The sequence below is a fragment of the Trachurus trachurus genome (genome assembly GCF_905171665.1).
Source record: "Trachurus trachurus genome assembly, chromosome: 2".
Classification (NCBI taxonomy): domain Eukaryota; kingdom Metazoa; phylum Chordata; class Actinopteri; order Carangiformes; family Carangidae; genus Trachurus; species Trachurus trachurus.
In genome coordinates, this window is record NC_139914.1 from 12902705 (window position 1) to 12919828 (window position 17124).

At 39.5% G+C, this 17124-nt stretch overlaps 1 protein-coding gene across 1 annotated transcript in view; it reads left to right on the forward strand.

Moving 5' to 3' along the window:
• The window catches only part of gpd2 (glycerol-3-phosphate dehydrogenase 2 (mitochondrial)), a 37821-nt gene that overhangs the window by 15742 nt on the left and 4955 nt on the right, over positions 1 to 17124 (forward strand). The window contains exons 7-16 of the mRNA XM_083988953.1: positions 1131 to 1295; positions 3196 to 3340; positions 5808 to 6001; positions 6799 to 6933; positions 7019 to 7194; positions 10021 to 10152; positions 11036 to 11194; positions 12581 to 12693; positions 13214 to 13292; positions 13397 to 13495. Coding sequence (XP_083845079.1) covers positions 1131 to 1295; positions 3196 to 3340; positions 5808 to 6001; positions 6799 to 6933; positions 7019 to 7194; positions 10021 to 10152; positions 11036 to 11194; positions 12581 to 12693; positions 13214 to 13292; positions 13397 to 13495 — 1397 coding nt within the window. The remainder of the gene's footprint in view (positions 1 to 1130; positions 1296 to 3195; positions 3341 to 5807; positions 6002 to 6798; positions 6934 to 7018; positions 7195 to 10020; positions 10153 to 11035; positions 11195 to 12580; positions 12694 to 13213; positions 13293 to 13396; positions 13496 to 17124) is intronic.

Sequence of the window (17124 nt, forward strand, 5' to 3'; positions counted from 1 at the left end):
ATTATTTCATTATTATTATTTTTTATTTATCATTTCCTTTATTTAACTTATTAAGATTTAAAAACCTCTATTACAAGAGCGACCTGACTAAGAGAGCAGCGCAGAAACAACTCTACATAGATTTAGACTGGACCTTCTGATCTGAATTCATACTAAGACGTGTCTGTATTAATCCTCTGTCTTATCTTTATTAAAAATTGAGAAAATTAAGGAGAAAAATGAGAAAGAAGTTGAGTAAAAATGGGATAAAACAGTATACAATAATTAAATTAATCAATAAGAGACATAAAGAGCCAAAACAGACACAAACAGAAGTTAAAAGATCCGAATAATTTCTTGTAGTAAGCAAAAAACATGTTTTATTAATTCGTTATCATTATTTTTTATTTTATTTCCTTTATTTAACCAGGTAAAAACTTATTGAGATTTAAAAACCTCTTTTACAAGAGCGACCTGACTAAGAGAGCAGCCCAGAAACAACTCTACATAGATTTAGACGACATAAAAATGACAAATTACATAGGGCAACCACAATCACTGGATCTCCTTTCTCTTTCCTTTAAAACTGATCTGAATTCATACTAAGACTTGGTTCTCAATCCTGCAGTAAAATGAGTTTGCATGTTGATAAAGTGTCTTTTATTAATCCTCTGTCTTATCTTTATTAAAAATTTAGAAAATTAAGGAGAAAAATGAGAAAGAAGTTGAGTAAAAATGGGATAAAACAGTATAAAATAATTAAAATTATCAATAAGAGACATGAAGAGCCAAAACAGACACAAACAGAAGTTAAAAGAGCAGAGATTAAGAGTCTAAAATGACCAATAGGCACCAATGAATTCATTTTCATCAGCACGGAAACAAAGCCTGTTTTTATTTTTGCGCACATTGTAAATCGGTCGGGGTAAGAGATCCGGGTGGAAGCTGGCTGTAAACACAAACACCCTGAAGACAATGAGCGCACACAACTTTAGAAAAATAGCTCGTACAATGGGAGACAGATTCCTCAGAGGGAAGAAAAACAAAATCTCACCTTTTATAGGTTTTCAGAGACAATAGATGAGAGAACACCACAACAAAGTGAATAAATGACTCTTCTCCTTCTCCTTCTCCTTCTCTGTCTCCTTCAGGACAGCACAACGACGCCCGTATGAACCTGGCCATCGCCATCACCGCCGCCCGCTACGGCGCCGCCATCGCCAACTACACGGAGGTGGTCCACCTGCTGAAGACCAAAGACCCCGAGACGGGCAAGGAGAAGGTGTGTGGAGCGCGCTGCAGGGACGTCGTCACAGGTGAGGCGTGCAAAGAGAAAATCTCTGACAAATGAATTTTTCAGAGTGATTAGCTGAGACTTGAAGGTCGGGGGTTAAGGGGTTAAAGAGAAGGACGACCGGCCGTCGTTTCAAAGGGCTGGAATCATTCATCAAGTGCTTTTAAAATGTTAAAAAGGAAAAGGACGTCTCAAGTGTTTCTGACTCCTCCCTTTTCATTTTCATTTTTCATTTATTCGTTTATTTCATAGGGACAGTGCACCACTAATCAACAGAGTTAAAAGAAAAACTGTAAGTGGGCCAGAGTTAGCCAACAAGGCTAGTTTTTCGTAAAGGGACAACGAGGAGTTTTGTAAAAGCGAAGTGTTTTCACACTACATTTATGAGCCTCCGCGCGCACCGTACATTTCTCTGACCGGCGCAAGACAGACTCATGTTTTCATTCATCAAGAATTAAAGTCAGAGGTTGGAAGACGATCACATACCGTCGTAGTTCCCACCATAAATGGAGATTCGGCGGCGTCATTCAAATAACAAAATAACAATAGAGACAAAATAATATATTTATCGAAAATGGAGCCATTAACAAGTGTGGGTAGCGTAGATTCATCCACATTAACGTGAGACTTTTTTATAACCAAATAGAAACTCCTCGTTGTCCCTTTAAAGGCAACCGAAAAGCCAAAAAAAGGGGCAACAATTTGCAGCCACAAGACACAACTTACATAACAATCTACCTAGTAAAACCTCATAATAACAAGTAAAACAGGTAAGAAGTCTGACATAAATAAGCATAACAAAAGCTCATGGCATGCAGACATAACATGCAGACAGGGGGAAGAAGAGCGAGAGAAAGCAAGAGAGGAAAGTGCAGCTAGAAACACATGCAAGTAGCACACAGAGCTAAAACATTAGCACAAACAATATCAGACATTACAAGGCAGGACATAAAATGGCAGGCATTGGGCAAGAAAACAAAAACAAAACAGGACATATGTGACCCGTTCCATCACAATGAGTCAGATGTCGCGACGTTCTATTTTTAGATAATCAGCTGATAACGTGGAAAACCCATAGAAAATCAAAAAAAATGTTTTACCCTAATTTCAAAGCAATGACATTCAAAAACAATCTCCCAAAGTTTCACAGTCCAGATAATTGAGAAAAGGCACGTAAATGATGATTAAAGTTAACCTGCAACTTAAACCCTCTGAAAATGAGCGTTGCTTCGGTGCAAAACATGAAATATCTCCTGAACCGTTCATGATAGAGACGAGCTGTAAACTGCATCTGAATCGCGGGATTCTCCGCTTTCCGACGGTCATTGAATGGTGCCTCTGTGACGAGCAGGGACGGGTACAGAAACAGATGCTAAACCAAGTAGCATCGATGCTAACAGAGCGTAGCATCGATGCTAATGCGAACGTAGCAACGATGCTAAACCGAACGTTCACGCTTGCACATGTTTCACAAAATGTCAACAAAACATGACAACTTCTGAACCGTTCATTATAGAGACGAGCTGTAAAAAGCATCTGAATTGTGAGATTCTCTACTTTCCGAGGGTCATTGAATGGTGCCTCTATGACAACAAGGGACCATATAGGGTGCGTGTAATCACGTGGACTGTAAACAGATGCCAGAGTCACTGGCAAAAACTTTAACTGCAATTTTCTCAGGTTTTAGAACAGAATAAGAGAGTAGGAGATCGTAATTCAAATGGCCACATCTCGAAAACCATCAAATGTAGGACTTTGACTAGGGTATCATTTTAAAGCTTATTTTCTAATCTTTCCATTGATACCAAAATCTCAACTTTGAAATTTGGGTCAATGTGACTCATTTTGATGGATCGGGTCACATATAATTACAAGCATTGAGAAACAGCACAAATAATGATGGATGTTGATCGTCTCAACAGGACAGGAGTTTGACGTGAAGGCCAAGTGTGTGATCAACGCCACCGGCCCCTTCACCGACTCTCTGAGGAAGATGGACAACCAGGAAACGTCCAACATCTGCCAGCCCAGCGCCGGCGTCCACATCGTCATGCCCGGATACTACAGGTGCTTTAAAAAAGACAAAACCAACCCATTCCCCATGCATGAGCTCGTACATATTCATCCCTCTGTGTGTTTTGTTTTTTACCCCCATTCCTCTTTGTAAACACTAATCTGGCTAAACTCTGGCCTGACCTATACCTACATGCATAAGACACTCTCCTCTGGTTAAGATACAGCACCGCGCGCCGAGTGGTTTTGTTGAAGTCGGGGGTTTTTAAAGTTCATCGAAGCTTATTGAGCGAAAACCCGAGGGAGCGCGAGCCCTTTGAACAGCGGCAGAAATGCCAACCACCTAATTCTCTTCCTCCTTTTCTCTCCTGTTCCTCCTCCCCCCTCCTCTTCCTCCACCTTTCCTCTCTGCTATTTTCTTCCTCACTAACTCCTCACCTCCTCATTTGTTCTCCACCTTTTGTTTTTTTCCCTTTCATCTCCTCCTCTTCCACACACACACTACCCTTCTTTTGTCTCTCTGGCACAAATGCAGTAAATTAGACATAAAATAGTCACAAACACGACTTGATAACGAACAGTTGTGTTATTTCTTTATTTTATTGTATTTATTTAACCAATCTGTTCCTCCATCTTTCCTTCTTTCCTTCCTTCCTTCTGCTTCCTTCCTTGACCTAATCTGTTCCTTCCCTCCATCTTTCTTTCCTTCCTTTGTTCCCTTCGTCCTTACTTCTTCTTCCTTCCTCTTTTGATCCAATTGACCCAATCTGTTCCCTTCCTCCATCTTTCTTTCCTTCCTTTCTCCCTTCCTGCTTTCCACATTCCTTTTTCCTTTCCTTCCTTCCTTCCTTCCTTTGTCCTTACTTCTTCCTTCCTTTTTGACCCAATTGTTCACTCCCTCCATCTATCTTACCTTCCTTTTTCCCTTCCTTCTTTCCTCTCATCTCTCCCTTCGTCCTTCCTTCCTTTTTTCCCTTCATCCTTCCTTCCTTCCTTCTTTCCATTTGTCCTTCCTTCCTTCCTTCCTTCCTTCCTTCCTTCCTTCCTTCCTTCCTTCCTTCCTTCCTTCCTTCCTTCCTTCCTTCCTTCCTTCCTTCCTCCCTTCCTTCCTCCCTTTGTCCTTACTTCTTCCTTCCTTTTTGACCCAATTGTTCACTCCCTCCATCTATCTTAACTTCCTTTTTCCCTTCCTTCTTTCCTCTCATCTCTTCCTTCGTCCTTCCTTCCTTCCTTCCTTCCTTCCTTCCTTCCTTCCTTCCTTCCTTCCTTCCTTCCTTCCTTCCTTCCTTCCTTCCTTCCTTCCTTCCTTCCTTCCTTCCTTCCTTCCTAACTTCCTTCCTTCCTTCCTTCCTTCCTTCCTTCCTTCCTTCCTTCCTTCCTTCCTTCCTTCCTTCCTTCCTTCCTTGACCCAGGAGGACAACGTGTGCTTGCATTGGTCATTTTCAAGAAACGTAAAGATGTTCACATCCATCTGTTGTCCAAACATAAAACATAAAGCAGCACACCATACAATAAAACAATGCATACAAAACATCCAATGCACACCCAACTTTAAGGGGAGACACCCCAGGTGAATAGGGTAAACAATTTAAATAACAGATATCACCATGAAAGTTTACATTAAGACAAATATTTTTTGTATTACAAGTTTTGTCAAATTTTATGTTTAAATATGTAAATGAGGCAATATCTGATTAAATATGCGCACATTTGCATACATTTCCAGACCCGAAATCTGAAAAATGGGTAAAGCCACTTTCAAAATTCTTGTTTCATTTTGTTGACATATTAGAGTCAGAAGTTTTTACAGAGGGGATTTTGGATATCTCTTTTTATCACTTTGTAAATAAGAAAATACTGTCACCAGCCCTAAAAAAAATCCAATTTCGCCATGTTTTCAGGAATAAAATGTTGTATAAATCAGGCTGTGAATGATATATCAACAATCCCCTCTGTAAAAAACCTTCAGAATATAGACAGGAATAAAACTGGAAGGTTTGGTGTCTGTAAGTGCTGCTGAAGTTGAGATTTCGGGTTCAGAGTCTGAGGAAAAACTCATTTTGAGAAAACAGCCTTTAAAGACTTGTACTGTAAAATTCCATAGATTGTTAATGTCAATTGTACTTTTACGATTGGTTGCGGAAACAGAGGAGATGACAATCTTTGAAGCCTGCATCATTGTTCAGGAGAGAGAGAGCTTTACAATGATACCTGACATGACATGGGTCAGACAACAAGCACAGCACAGTATGTCACAGTAGCTGTTAACTTTTGGCGAATTTAGGAGAAATCTACCGACAAAAGAGGCAAAATGAAGTAAAATAACCACCTTAATGTGGATTTTCTACCATTTCGTTTGACTTTTATGAAAGAATACATGTTAAGGAAGAAAAATAGCCCAAAATCTCAAAATTGATCAGTGCATGAAAAAACAGTGTTTTTGCCTGTTAGTGTCTCGCCTTAAACCACATCCACTACAGTAGCAAAAGGAAAAACAGCTGTTGTTGCATGTGTTTGACAGTCCTGACAACATGGGGCTCCTGGACCCGGCCACCAGCGACGGTCGCGTCATCTTCTTCCTCCCCTGGGAGAAGATGACCATCGCCGGCACCACCGACACCCCCACCAGCGTGACGGCCCACCCCATCCCGGGCGAGGACGACATCAACTTCATCCTGAGGGAGGTCCGCAACTACCTCAGCCCCGACGTCGAAGGTACGGCGACAGTCGACGGACTCCGCGCTGAAACATGTTCAACCAGATGATTTTTTTGTGTGTTTTGAGAGTATGCAAAGCAGCAAGACAGAATGCAAACATGTATAAAGTCAGGGAGTTTATTTGTAGGGGCAAAGATCACATGTTTCTGTGCACAGTGCAAAACACAGGGAATTCAAGGAGAGATCCCTGGCTTCGTTAAAGGGATAGTTGCAGTTTTTTTTTAAAGTGGGGTTGTATGATCTACAAATAGCCCCTAAATACTTTAATTGCAGTAGAAGACTCTCTGCACTCCTCCCGTTAGCAACGCCAGCCCATAATAGCCCTGCCCAGGGATTTACAACATACAGTGTTGTGAACAGACCCAAAGAAACGGCCTATTTTCACGGCCTAAAAGAGGTTTTACCTGAGGCGCTAACCCTGGGCGGAGGGATACGTGAGTTGGTTAGGTCCAAATAAAAACTGTGTTTTTCCTGCACTTTGAAGGGCTGGAAAAAATTATATTATAGTGAACAATGGAACTGTGTATTTTTTTTTCAGGTAAAACCTCTTTAAGGCCGTGAAAATAGGCCGTTTCTTTGGGTCTGTTCACAACACTGTATGTTGTAAATCTCTGGGCAGGGCTATTATGGGCTGGCGTTGCTAACGGGAGGAGTGCAGAGAGTCTTCTACTGCAATTAAAGTACTTAGGGGCTATTTGGAGATCATACAACCCCACTTTAAAAAAAATGCTACTATCCCTTTAATTATTTTACGTGTGTTTTTGTGTGTGTGTGTGTGTGTGTGTGTGTCCACAGTGCGGCGAGGAGACGTGTTGGCAGCGTGGAGCGGCATCCGTCCCCTGGTCACCGACCCCAGCTCCAAAGACACTCAGTCCATCTGCAGGAACCACATCGTCAGCACCAGCGCCAGCGGGATGGTCACCATCGCCGGTCCGTCTTCATCCATCCTCCTCCATCCTCCACTGATGCTTGATATCTTTTGTATTGATGCACAACATGTTTTGTCTCGGTCCAGGCGGCAAGTGGACGACGTACCGGTCCATGGCCGAGGAGACTCTGGACGCGGCCGTGGAAGCTCACAGCCTCTCGGGCGAGACCTGTAAGACGGTGGGTCTGATGCTGGAGGGGGCGAAGGGCTGGACGCCCACGCTCTACATCCGCCTGGTGCAGGACTACGGCCTGGAGATCGAGGTGAGAGACAGAATGTGGACGATCAAAACAAAACATGCACAAGTTATTATTTGTATCAGTTTCACAGGACGACAAAATTTTATTTCAAACACCAAATTGCAAAGACTCTGCACTTTATTTCATTTCATTTCATTTCTTTATTTATTAGAAAAAGAAGAGTTCCCGCACACATGGCCAACTTGCAGAATTTATTATGCAACGTTTCGGTACTAGACCTTTTTCAAGCAAATGTTTGCGCCACCACAGGAAGCCATCTTAAATAGGAGTGGCTGTGTGACACAAACCAATCACTTTCCCACACGTCTGGATGTGAGGAATTCAAATATTAAATATCAACATATAAACAATAGAAACAGCATCAATGTAGTACAAAGGTAAAGAACAATGATAAATACTAAGCTGCCGTGACTGGATACATTAGGTCCTAATGGAAGGTAATAGCAAATAATCGCAGTCAGAAACAATAAATACGACAGATACAATAGAAAAATAGAAGACAGAGGGACTTGCAATAAAAAGTGTGCAAGGCTACAATAGAAATCTGAAACAGTGAACAAATTTATTTATTGAATGTGGACAGTGCACATTCATCAACACTGACACATTAAGCATCAGTGTAAATGTGCCGGACTTCGCACAACTGCAAAATTTCAGCCGCAGTCCCAAGGCAGGTTTCTAAAAGACATAAACACAGAAGACTTAAAAACCTTGTGATGACAAGTCATACAGTGGACAATTACAAGACAGAACACAGACTGACAATATCAAGGCAAAACAGACACAGACATACAAAATAGACAAAATAGATACAAGATAGATTCTTATCAGTACTTATTTATCCACCATATTTATCGTAGGCTTAAGTACTGTTGTTATTCTTGTCTTTCTTGGTTGCAACTACAAGGCAACAACAACTCAGGAGTGTAATGAGAAATGTGATTTGTCATGTTAACGTACTGTTTTTATATCTTGTGTATTTATGGAATGCAGCTGTTGGTGGCATTGATTGTCCAAGACAAATTTCCCTGCGGGGATAATAAAGTTTATATTGATTGATTGATTGATTGATTGATTGATTGATTGATTGATTGGGTTTAAGAGGATGTATAGGCAAAAAATAGGGAAGTTTTATGAAAACCTGCTGTAAATGTAAAGATAACTTATTAATTTTTGATTGTTTTGTTTTGAAATGTTTTTTAGTTTTAAGAAAGGAAAAGTAAAGTTCTCTTTATCCTGCTCCTCTCCAATCAAAATGATTGAAATTAATAAATAAAAAATGGGGGGAAAAAAGTGTTTTTAGGAGGAGTTACACATCTGAACTATGTAGTATAATTACTTCTGTAGCTCTGCACAGCGCTGGCTTCTAAACTACTGCCTTAGCGACCACACTGTGACAGTCTGAGTTCAGGATGCTGCTGCGCCTCAGTTAATTATTTCTTTAATCTTAAGCAGCTCTGCCTCGGAACAGTTCACATCGCCTCGCTGCTCACTGAAACATTTCCAGCCGACGATAGGACGAGACCTTTAACTACCTGCAGCTGTACACAAGAACACACACACATTCATCTACTAACAACCCTGTGAAGCTCGTTGCTCGCTGTCATCTTCTTCTTCAGCAGCAGCCGCAGCAGTGGAGCTGACATTTCCACTTACACAAAAGACTGTGGACGCACGACGAAACGAAACGCACCGTATGCTCAACAATTTATCAATGGCATTAAATAAGGGCAGAGCGATTTACACCATCTTACATGCCATATTCCCAATAATTAGCCTGAGCGTTTTCATTAAGTCCAATAGGACATTGTCTCATGAAGAAAAAGTACTTGTGCGGTTACACTTACTCCTCATTAGCGGCGGCGGCTCCAAACGCTCTCTCTCGGATCTTTTCCTAAAAGGTCACAGTCGATATTTGGACAGCGTTTGCCCTTTTCCGCGTGATCGGCAAGCCGGCGATGTGAATGGCAAATAGACCGCTGGTGGTGTGTAAATAATATGTGACACCTGATCGACAAAGTGGCGCTAACCGATCGCTAAAATAAATCTTAATTAATGCAAACTTGATTAGAAATGAAAATTAAATGGAATAAAATCAGAATTTATCCTTTAATCCTTCTTCTTTGTTATTTTCAAGTTTCCTCCTTCACAGTTTTATTTCTAGCTGCGGGAGAAATCTGCAACTTTCAAATCAGTCAAAAAATGACACATAAAAGAGGTTTAGGTTAAAATATTAACTTCACAATCATGAGTAGAGCACTTAAAGGGATAGTTCAACATTTTGGCAAATTGGCCCATTGTCCACGAGAGTGTTTTGGAGTTGTTGGATTGTGTATTTGATGAGTTTGATGAGGGAAACCAAGAAATCCCATAATGAGCCTCCTCCGTAGCGTAGCTCTGAGCAGCTCACGGCTCTGCTCCGCCGTTCTAAAAACAGCTTGCACCGACAATTAAAGGTAACAAACCTACTGCTATGACTATAGGGATTATGGCAATGGGCCAATTTGCCAAAATATTGAACCCTTTAATATTGAAAATATATTATTTTTACTCTCCAATCCAATCCAATTTTATTTATATAGCACGATTTAAACAAACACAAAGGTTTCCAAAGTGCTGCACAGCAAGATAAAATACAATAAGTAGCACAACAGAAGCACAATAAAACAATGGACACAATAAGATAAAATCAAATACGATAAAACAGAATTAAAATCAATGAGATAAAAGAGATAAAAGATAGAAAAGATTCAGTTTATAATTCAAGTGACAAACTTGTCAGGAATTAAATCAGAATTTATCCTTTAATCCTTCTTCTTTGTTTCACAGGTGGCGCAGCATCTGGCCTCCACGTACGGAGCGAAGGCGTTCGAAGTGGCGAAGATGGCTCAGGTGACGGGACAGAGGTGGCCCATCGTCGGGAAGAGGCTGGTGTCCGAGTTCCCGTACATCGAGAGTGAGGTAAAGTGAGATTTCATCGATTCAAAACAATAACCGATACCAGTACCCTTAACACGATACCGATACCAATTGAGTACTTCATTCGATACTTTTTTTCAACTTCATTAGATACTAAAGCAATCGGTTACATGAATGTCACCACTCCTCCCCATTCAAAAGATTTTTTACTAGGGATGGGCAATGAATGAATAGTCCTTCAATTAAAAAAAATAGTTTATGAGACAATCATCTTGTATGAAAAAATGTAAATGTTCCCTTTTCACTGGCGCAGAAAGAGAAACATGGAAAGACTCCACCAGAAGGTTCTGTGTCAAATAGGGATGTCATGATTATAAATTTTCTTGGTACGATTATTGTCAGAGAAATAATCACGGTGTTACGATTATCACGATTATTATGCACTAATTAATTTCACAACACTATGAATGTGTAAAATCAAATATAGTCAAAATATAACTACATTACTCATCGTTTACACAAAATATTTCAAGTATCTATTAATATATGACCAATTCTTAATCCCCAGGGGAAGTGTTTGAAATATTCAGGTCATAAACTGTCATCTATACCAAATGTTTACATTTATTTTAATCATTTTTTGTTTTGTTTTGCTTTTTTTTTTTATTAAAAATGACACTCTAACATTTAAACTCCTACCAATTCAATGTTACGTTAGTTAAATGGACCAGTATCTGAGCATTTACCTTTATTTTGGCGCACATCTGCCAATAAGGTTCCAACATAATCTTTTTTGGGAAGTGACGGTATTTAGGAATCTTTACGATTAAATAATTGTGGCGTTTAATACCACGATTAATTGTGAAAGCAAGTAATTGTGACATCCCTACTCATGACTTGTTAATCTGTGTGTGTTCTTGCTCAGGTGCTGTATGCGATCAAGGAGTACGCCTGCACCGCCATCGACGTCATCGCCCGGCGGACGCGCCTGGGCTTCCTGAACGTGCAGGCGGCCGACGAAGCTCTGCCGCGCATCGTCCAGATCATGGGGAAGGAGCTGGACTGGAGTCAGGAGAAGAGCACGGTACGATCCGACGTTCAGTTAGTTAGTTAGTTAGACAAGAAAGAAGTTTGTCACATTCTGTGTTTTTTACAAAAGGATTTAATTTATTTATCATGGAGAAATCTTCCCGAGGACCTTCCAGATAACAGGAGCACAGGAGGTTATCTAGAGACAGATGGCAAAGTGGGTTTATTTATAAATCCCCCAAAATTATGAATTTGTCAGTCGCCCACTTCCAGACAGGAAACAGGTGGCACATGTCGCCCGACGAAGCGCATGAAGACACATGAAAGTAAACCTTAACTCTGATAAGTTGATAAGAGTTTGTGTTAGAATGAAAGAAAATGAATCATTCTCCATACAGTAATAATAATAATATCTATATATCCATTCATCATCTCAGACTTTTATCAAGACATATCTGTGGGCTGCTGCTGCTGCTCGGACAAAACAAGACATTTAAGAAACGTGATTCTGGGAAACCGGGGCGGTTATTATCCAAGTAGTCTGTGACATTTCAAAGACTAAATGTTTGAATAATCGTTATTTGCGGCTTTAAAATAAATGATAAATAGCAAAAAAAAGTCAGGGAGGGTTGTGCAGCTGTTCAGTGAATATTTTGACAGTGTGTCGATAAACAAAACTCAGCAAACCATCTGGGAACAGTGTTTTTATTCTGTAACGTGTCAGTGGTGGAGATTCTGACCAGGGCCGTTGTATAGGGGAGAAAGGTGATGATAATTCTAGGGGCCCAGCGCCCAGTGGGCCCATAAAAAAACCCCAGTAGTCTAATCTTTGTATGACTGAATTCTTCTGCATAAGACCCTGACTAATACTCATAGTACACTGTAAAAACTCAACATCTTTCCAAGAATATTTGTCTTATTTCTTGTCCAAATGTCTCATTTCTAGTCAAAACTAATCTCTTTCCACTTAAAATAAGACTCATCACCTAAAAATTAACTTGTTTTTAGATCATTTTCACTTAAATTCACAATAAATAGAAAAATCTGCCAGTGAAAGTAAGTTTTTTGTGCTTGTAATAAGGAAGAAAAACTTGCTCCACTATCAGATTTTTTCTACTTATTCCAAGTGAAAATCTGCTTGAAAGAAGTAAAAAGTGTCTAAAAACAAGCTACTTTTAATATGATGAGTCTTATTTTAAGTATAATGAGATTTGTTTTGACTAGAAATGACATTTTGACTAGAAATAAGACAAATATTCTTGGTAAGATACTTGAGTTTTTGCAGTGTAATGCTGCATTAGCATCAAAACAAAGAAGGCTAAATAAAAAATGATAATAAAAAAAAGGAAAAGTTAGGGGGAGGGGCCCACTTTAGTATTCTTTAAGGGGGCCCAGAATTCCTAGCAACGGCCCTGATTGTCTTTGCTAATGTGAAATCCAGGCGGAGCTGGAAGCAGCCAGGAAGTTCCTGTACCAGGAGATGGGCTACAGGTCTCGCTCCGAGCAGCTCACCAAGACGTCCGATATCAACTTGGACTACCAGGAGGTGGTCAGGTACTTACACCCTCCTTCTTTATCACACCGTAGTCTGGAAAGCTTCATTTTTTTAAGGGTTTGTTTCTCATTTCAAGTCCTCTGACCTCGGATCAGCTTCACAGGCAGTTTTTCTTTAAAAGTTCTGGAACCAAACCTTCAGCTTTAGATCCAGTTGTTTTTGTCGTTGGCAGTAAAAAGTTACAAAACTGATAGAAAATGTCAAAGAAAAACAACAAAGCCATGATTATATTATGAAATCTGTCTGTGTTCCTACAGCCTGTTATCAAAGACCGAAAAATATCTTTTAAAGAAAAATGAAAAGAATTATTTAACACGTGATGCAATTGTTTTGGAAACTGTCGGATTGTGATTGTGATTGTGATTTTTACGTTCTCAGCATCTGTATTTGGTTTTTAAACTTTTTATTCCAACAAACTGAAACAAAATGTGTCACTAAATCTCAACTAAACTGTTGTTAAACCAGGCTTGAGTTAGACAATGAGGGTTTCTGTTGTTCAAACTGCTCATCCGTCCGCAGATACAAGAAACGCTTCCATAAGTTTGACAAAGAGTGCAAAGGATTCATCACCACTGTCGACGTCCAGCAAGTCCTGGATGTGAGTTTCCTTCTGTTTTTTGTTTTTTTTTCCTATCTTGACTCGCTCATCTTCATTATATGTCATTGATCCTTCATCCCTGCACTTGTTTTTCTTCTCTGCAGAGCATCAATGTCCACATTGATGAGAACGCGCTGCATGAAATCCTTAATGAGGTGGACCTCAACAAGAACGGACAAGTTGAAATTGATGAATTCCTGCAGGTACGTCAGGTGGGGGGGGGTTAATAATATCATTATCTGGTTATTTTCAAGTTTCCTCCGCCTTCACAGTTTTATTTCTAGCTGCAGGAGAAATCTGCAACTTTAAATCAGTCACAAAAAATCCACGTAAAAGAGGTTTAGGTTCAAATATAATTTCACAATCATGAGTAGAACACTTAAAGGGATAGTTCAACAGTTTGGCAAATTGGCCCATTGTCCATGAGAGAGTTTTGGAGTTGTTGGATTGTGTATTTGATGAGTTTGAAGAGGGAAACCAAGAAATCCCATTAGCCTCCGTAGCGTAGCTCTGAGCAGCTCACGGCTCTGCTCCGCTGTTCTAAAAATAGCTTGCACCGAACCTACTGCTAAAACTATAGAGATTATGGCAATGGGCCAATTTGCCAAAATGTTGAACTATCCCTTTAATATTGAAAATATATTACTTTCACTCTCTTCAGTTTATAATTCAAGTGACAAACTGTCAGGAAATTGCTGCACAGAATCGAGAGAAAAAGCTTGAAACATTGTGAATAGATGGATTTTCTCTCTGCGCCGGCAAATACAAGAAAATACAACTTTTTTTATTTTTATCGTGGAAGAGAAAAACAACAGACGCTGATCCCAGAACTGGCAATAAAAGTAACATTTGTGGTGCGAGTGTGTGTGTGTGTGTGTGTGTGCAGCCTCACTCTATTAATACCCAACACCTCGGTCAGTGTCTGCTCCGCTCACACCGGCACAGAAAACATGAAGCCTGGATAATAGATGCTCCGGGGAACTCACCTTTTTTTCTTTGAAACTTTTCTGTGCAGCCATATTCTCTCATCAGTCGCCTTTATACACATTTTTTAGACTGCGAATTGTTAGATTTAATAGTCTCGGTAGTAAAAAAAAGCATCAGAATGTTAAAAGCTGTGCTGCTTTCTGTCGATTTCACTTTCACTGCTCACATGAAAACAGGTTCTCCTTATACAAGCTGTAATTTTTTATCAGATTTTAGATTTATTTTTGTAAAAACATATATGAACGACATACATAAACCACCAGTTAACTGACCATAGACGGTTAAAAGAGTGGGTTAAGGGGACCAAAAGGTTACTGAGAAGTTATAAAGTGCTATAGTGCTAGTTAAAGTGCTATGTGCTAAGGTGCTGTTTGCTAAAGTGACGAGTGCATAAGTGCAAGATTGAATTGAATTGCACGATGCCCCAATAAAGTGCAGGATCGACTTAAATTGCACTATCCCATCCCATAGCACACGATTGCACATGCAGATGTGTGCCCAATATTGCACAAAGTTTGTATACATAAATGTATTATGTACACACCATTGTATGAAATTGAGATACATATTAGGGATGTCACAATTACTTGTTTTCACAATTAATCGCGGTATTAAACGCCACAATTAATTAATCGTAAAGATTCTTAAATACCGTCACTTTCTGAAAAAGATTATTTTGTTAACACAGAGGCAGATGTGCACAAAAGTTAAGGTAAATGTAAGAAATACTGGTCAATTTACCGTTTAACGTAACATGGTGGAAATTTAAATGTTAGCGTCTCATTTGTGATAAAAAAACAAACAATTAAAATAAACTTAAACATTTGGTATAGATGACAATTAATGATTTGAATATTTAAAACACTTCCCCTGGAGGATTAATAACTGGTTACATATGAATAGTAGATACTTAAATAAAATATTTAGCGTAAAAATTTGTAATGTAATTATATTTTGACTGTGTTTGATTTTACACATTCATATGTTGTGAAATTATTTAATGCGTAATAATCGTGATAATCGTAATACCGTGATTATTTCTCTGACAATAATCGTACAAAGAAAATCTATAATCGTGACATCCCTAATACATATGTTTATGTATACACAATACAGAAAAGAAAATTTCTCTAAACCTGCAGCACAGATTATCCTGTCGTTAAGAGAGGAAAAAAAAAAGAAAAAAAGCTGCCCACCTGAGACGTGAGAACAGGGAACATCCGTTGCTGCAACACAGGAGGTGTGAAGTCTAAACCAGATGAAGCTAATGAGAGAAGAGAGTCTCTGTCAGCGAAGCCGTGTAATGAGGCTGAAGCACTTCCTCACAGAGTCGTTACATTAGCCCGATGACAGCCCATGATTTAGTCTTCATTAGTGGCTGTGAGACTTCCTCGCCGGGGGAAACCAGCAGCTCAGCTCGCAGCCGGACCACAGGGCCGTTGCTAGGAATTCTGGGCCCCCTTAAAGAATACTAAAGTGGGCCCCTCCCCCTAACTTTTCCAGTTTTTTTTTCTTAGACTACGTATGTATTATCGTTTTTTATTTAGCCTTCTTTGTTTTGATGCTAATGCAGCATTACACTGCAAAAACTCAAGTATCTTACCAAGAATATTTGTCTTATTTCTAGTCAAAATGTCATTTCTAGTCAAAACAAATCTCATTCTACTTAAAATAAGACACATCATATTAAAAGTATCTTGTTTTTAGACACTTTTTACTTCTTTCAAGCTGATTTTCACTTGAAATAAGTAGAAAAAATCTGATAGTGGAGCAAGTTTTTCTTCCTTATTACAAGCACAAAAAACTTACTTTCACTGGCAGATTTTTCTATTTATTGTGAATTTAAGTGATAATGATCTAAAAACAAGTTAAATTTTAGGTAATGAGTCTTATTTTAAGTGGAAAGAGATTAGTTTTGACTAGAAATGAGACATTTGGACAAGAAATAAGACAAATATTCTTGGAAAGATGTTGAGTTTTTAGAATTATCATCACCTTTCTCCCCTATACAACGGCCCTGGCCGGACCAGAGGAAAACCTGATGGAATGAGTCATTTCATGTGTTTTTCTGCTGTGTGTTTCTGTCTGTGTGGACTCTGCACCACGACCTGCACGTGGATGACTTAGGGACAACAAACAGGTAGCGTGGCACCGAGGGGAAACATCACTGAGAGGAGAAAGAAGTCTCACAATTCTTCCCTTCGCTCGTTCAGCATGAATGAAGAAGGGGAAAATTCTGAGAAAGAAAAAACAACTAAACTAAAAGATGGAGGAAGTGTTAAAGCTGCACTGGGTTACTTCATTGGAAATAGGAACTTTAATTTAAAGGATAATTTCCGTTTTTTTTACAACCTGGACCTTATTTCTAGCATAAAATACGATCATTTTACTCACCCAGATAACTTTGGTGTCATTTGGAGTCGTTTTGACGAAATTACATAGCCCCAGTGGAGCGGCGTGTATATCCGTATAATGCGAGAGCACGGGGCAGCGCAATGCAGCCTCTAAATAACACATTATCCGCCGCAAAACTCGTTCATTTCACCAATATTTTGTTAAGATCATCCAGATCAGAGGTCAGTAGGTCAACCTACAGACCCCGGATGTTGATAACATGCCACCACGGGCTCGGAGGGGAATAGCACTAGCCTATCAGAACAAAATATTGGTGAAATGAACGAGTTTTGCGGCAGATAATGTGTTATTTAGAGGCTGCATTGCGTGCCCCGTGTTCTCGCATTATACGGATATACGCGCCGCTCCACTGGGGCTTATTTCATCAAATCAACTCCAAATGACACCAAAGTTTCTGGGTGAGTAAAATGATCGTATTTTATGCTAGAAA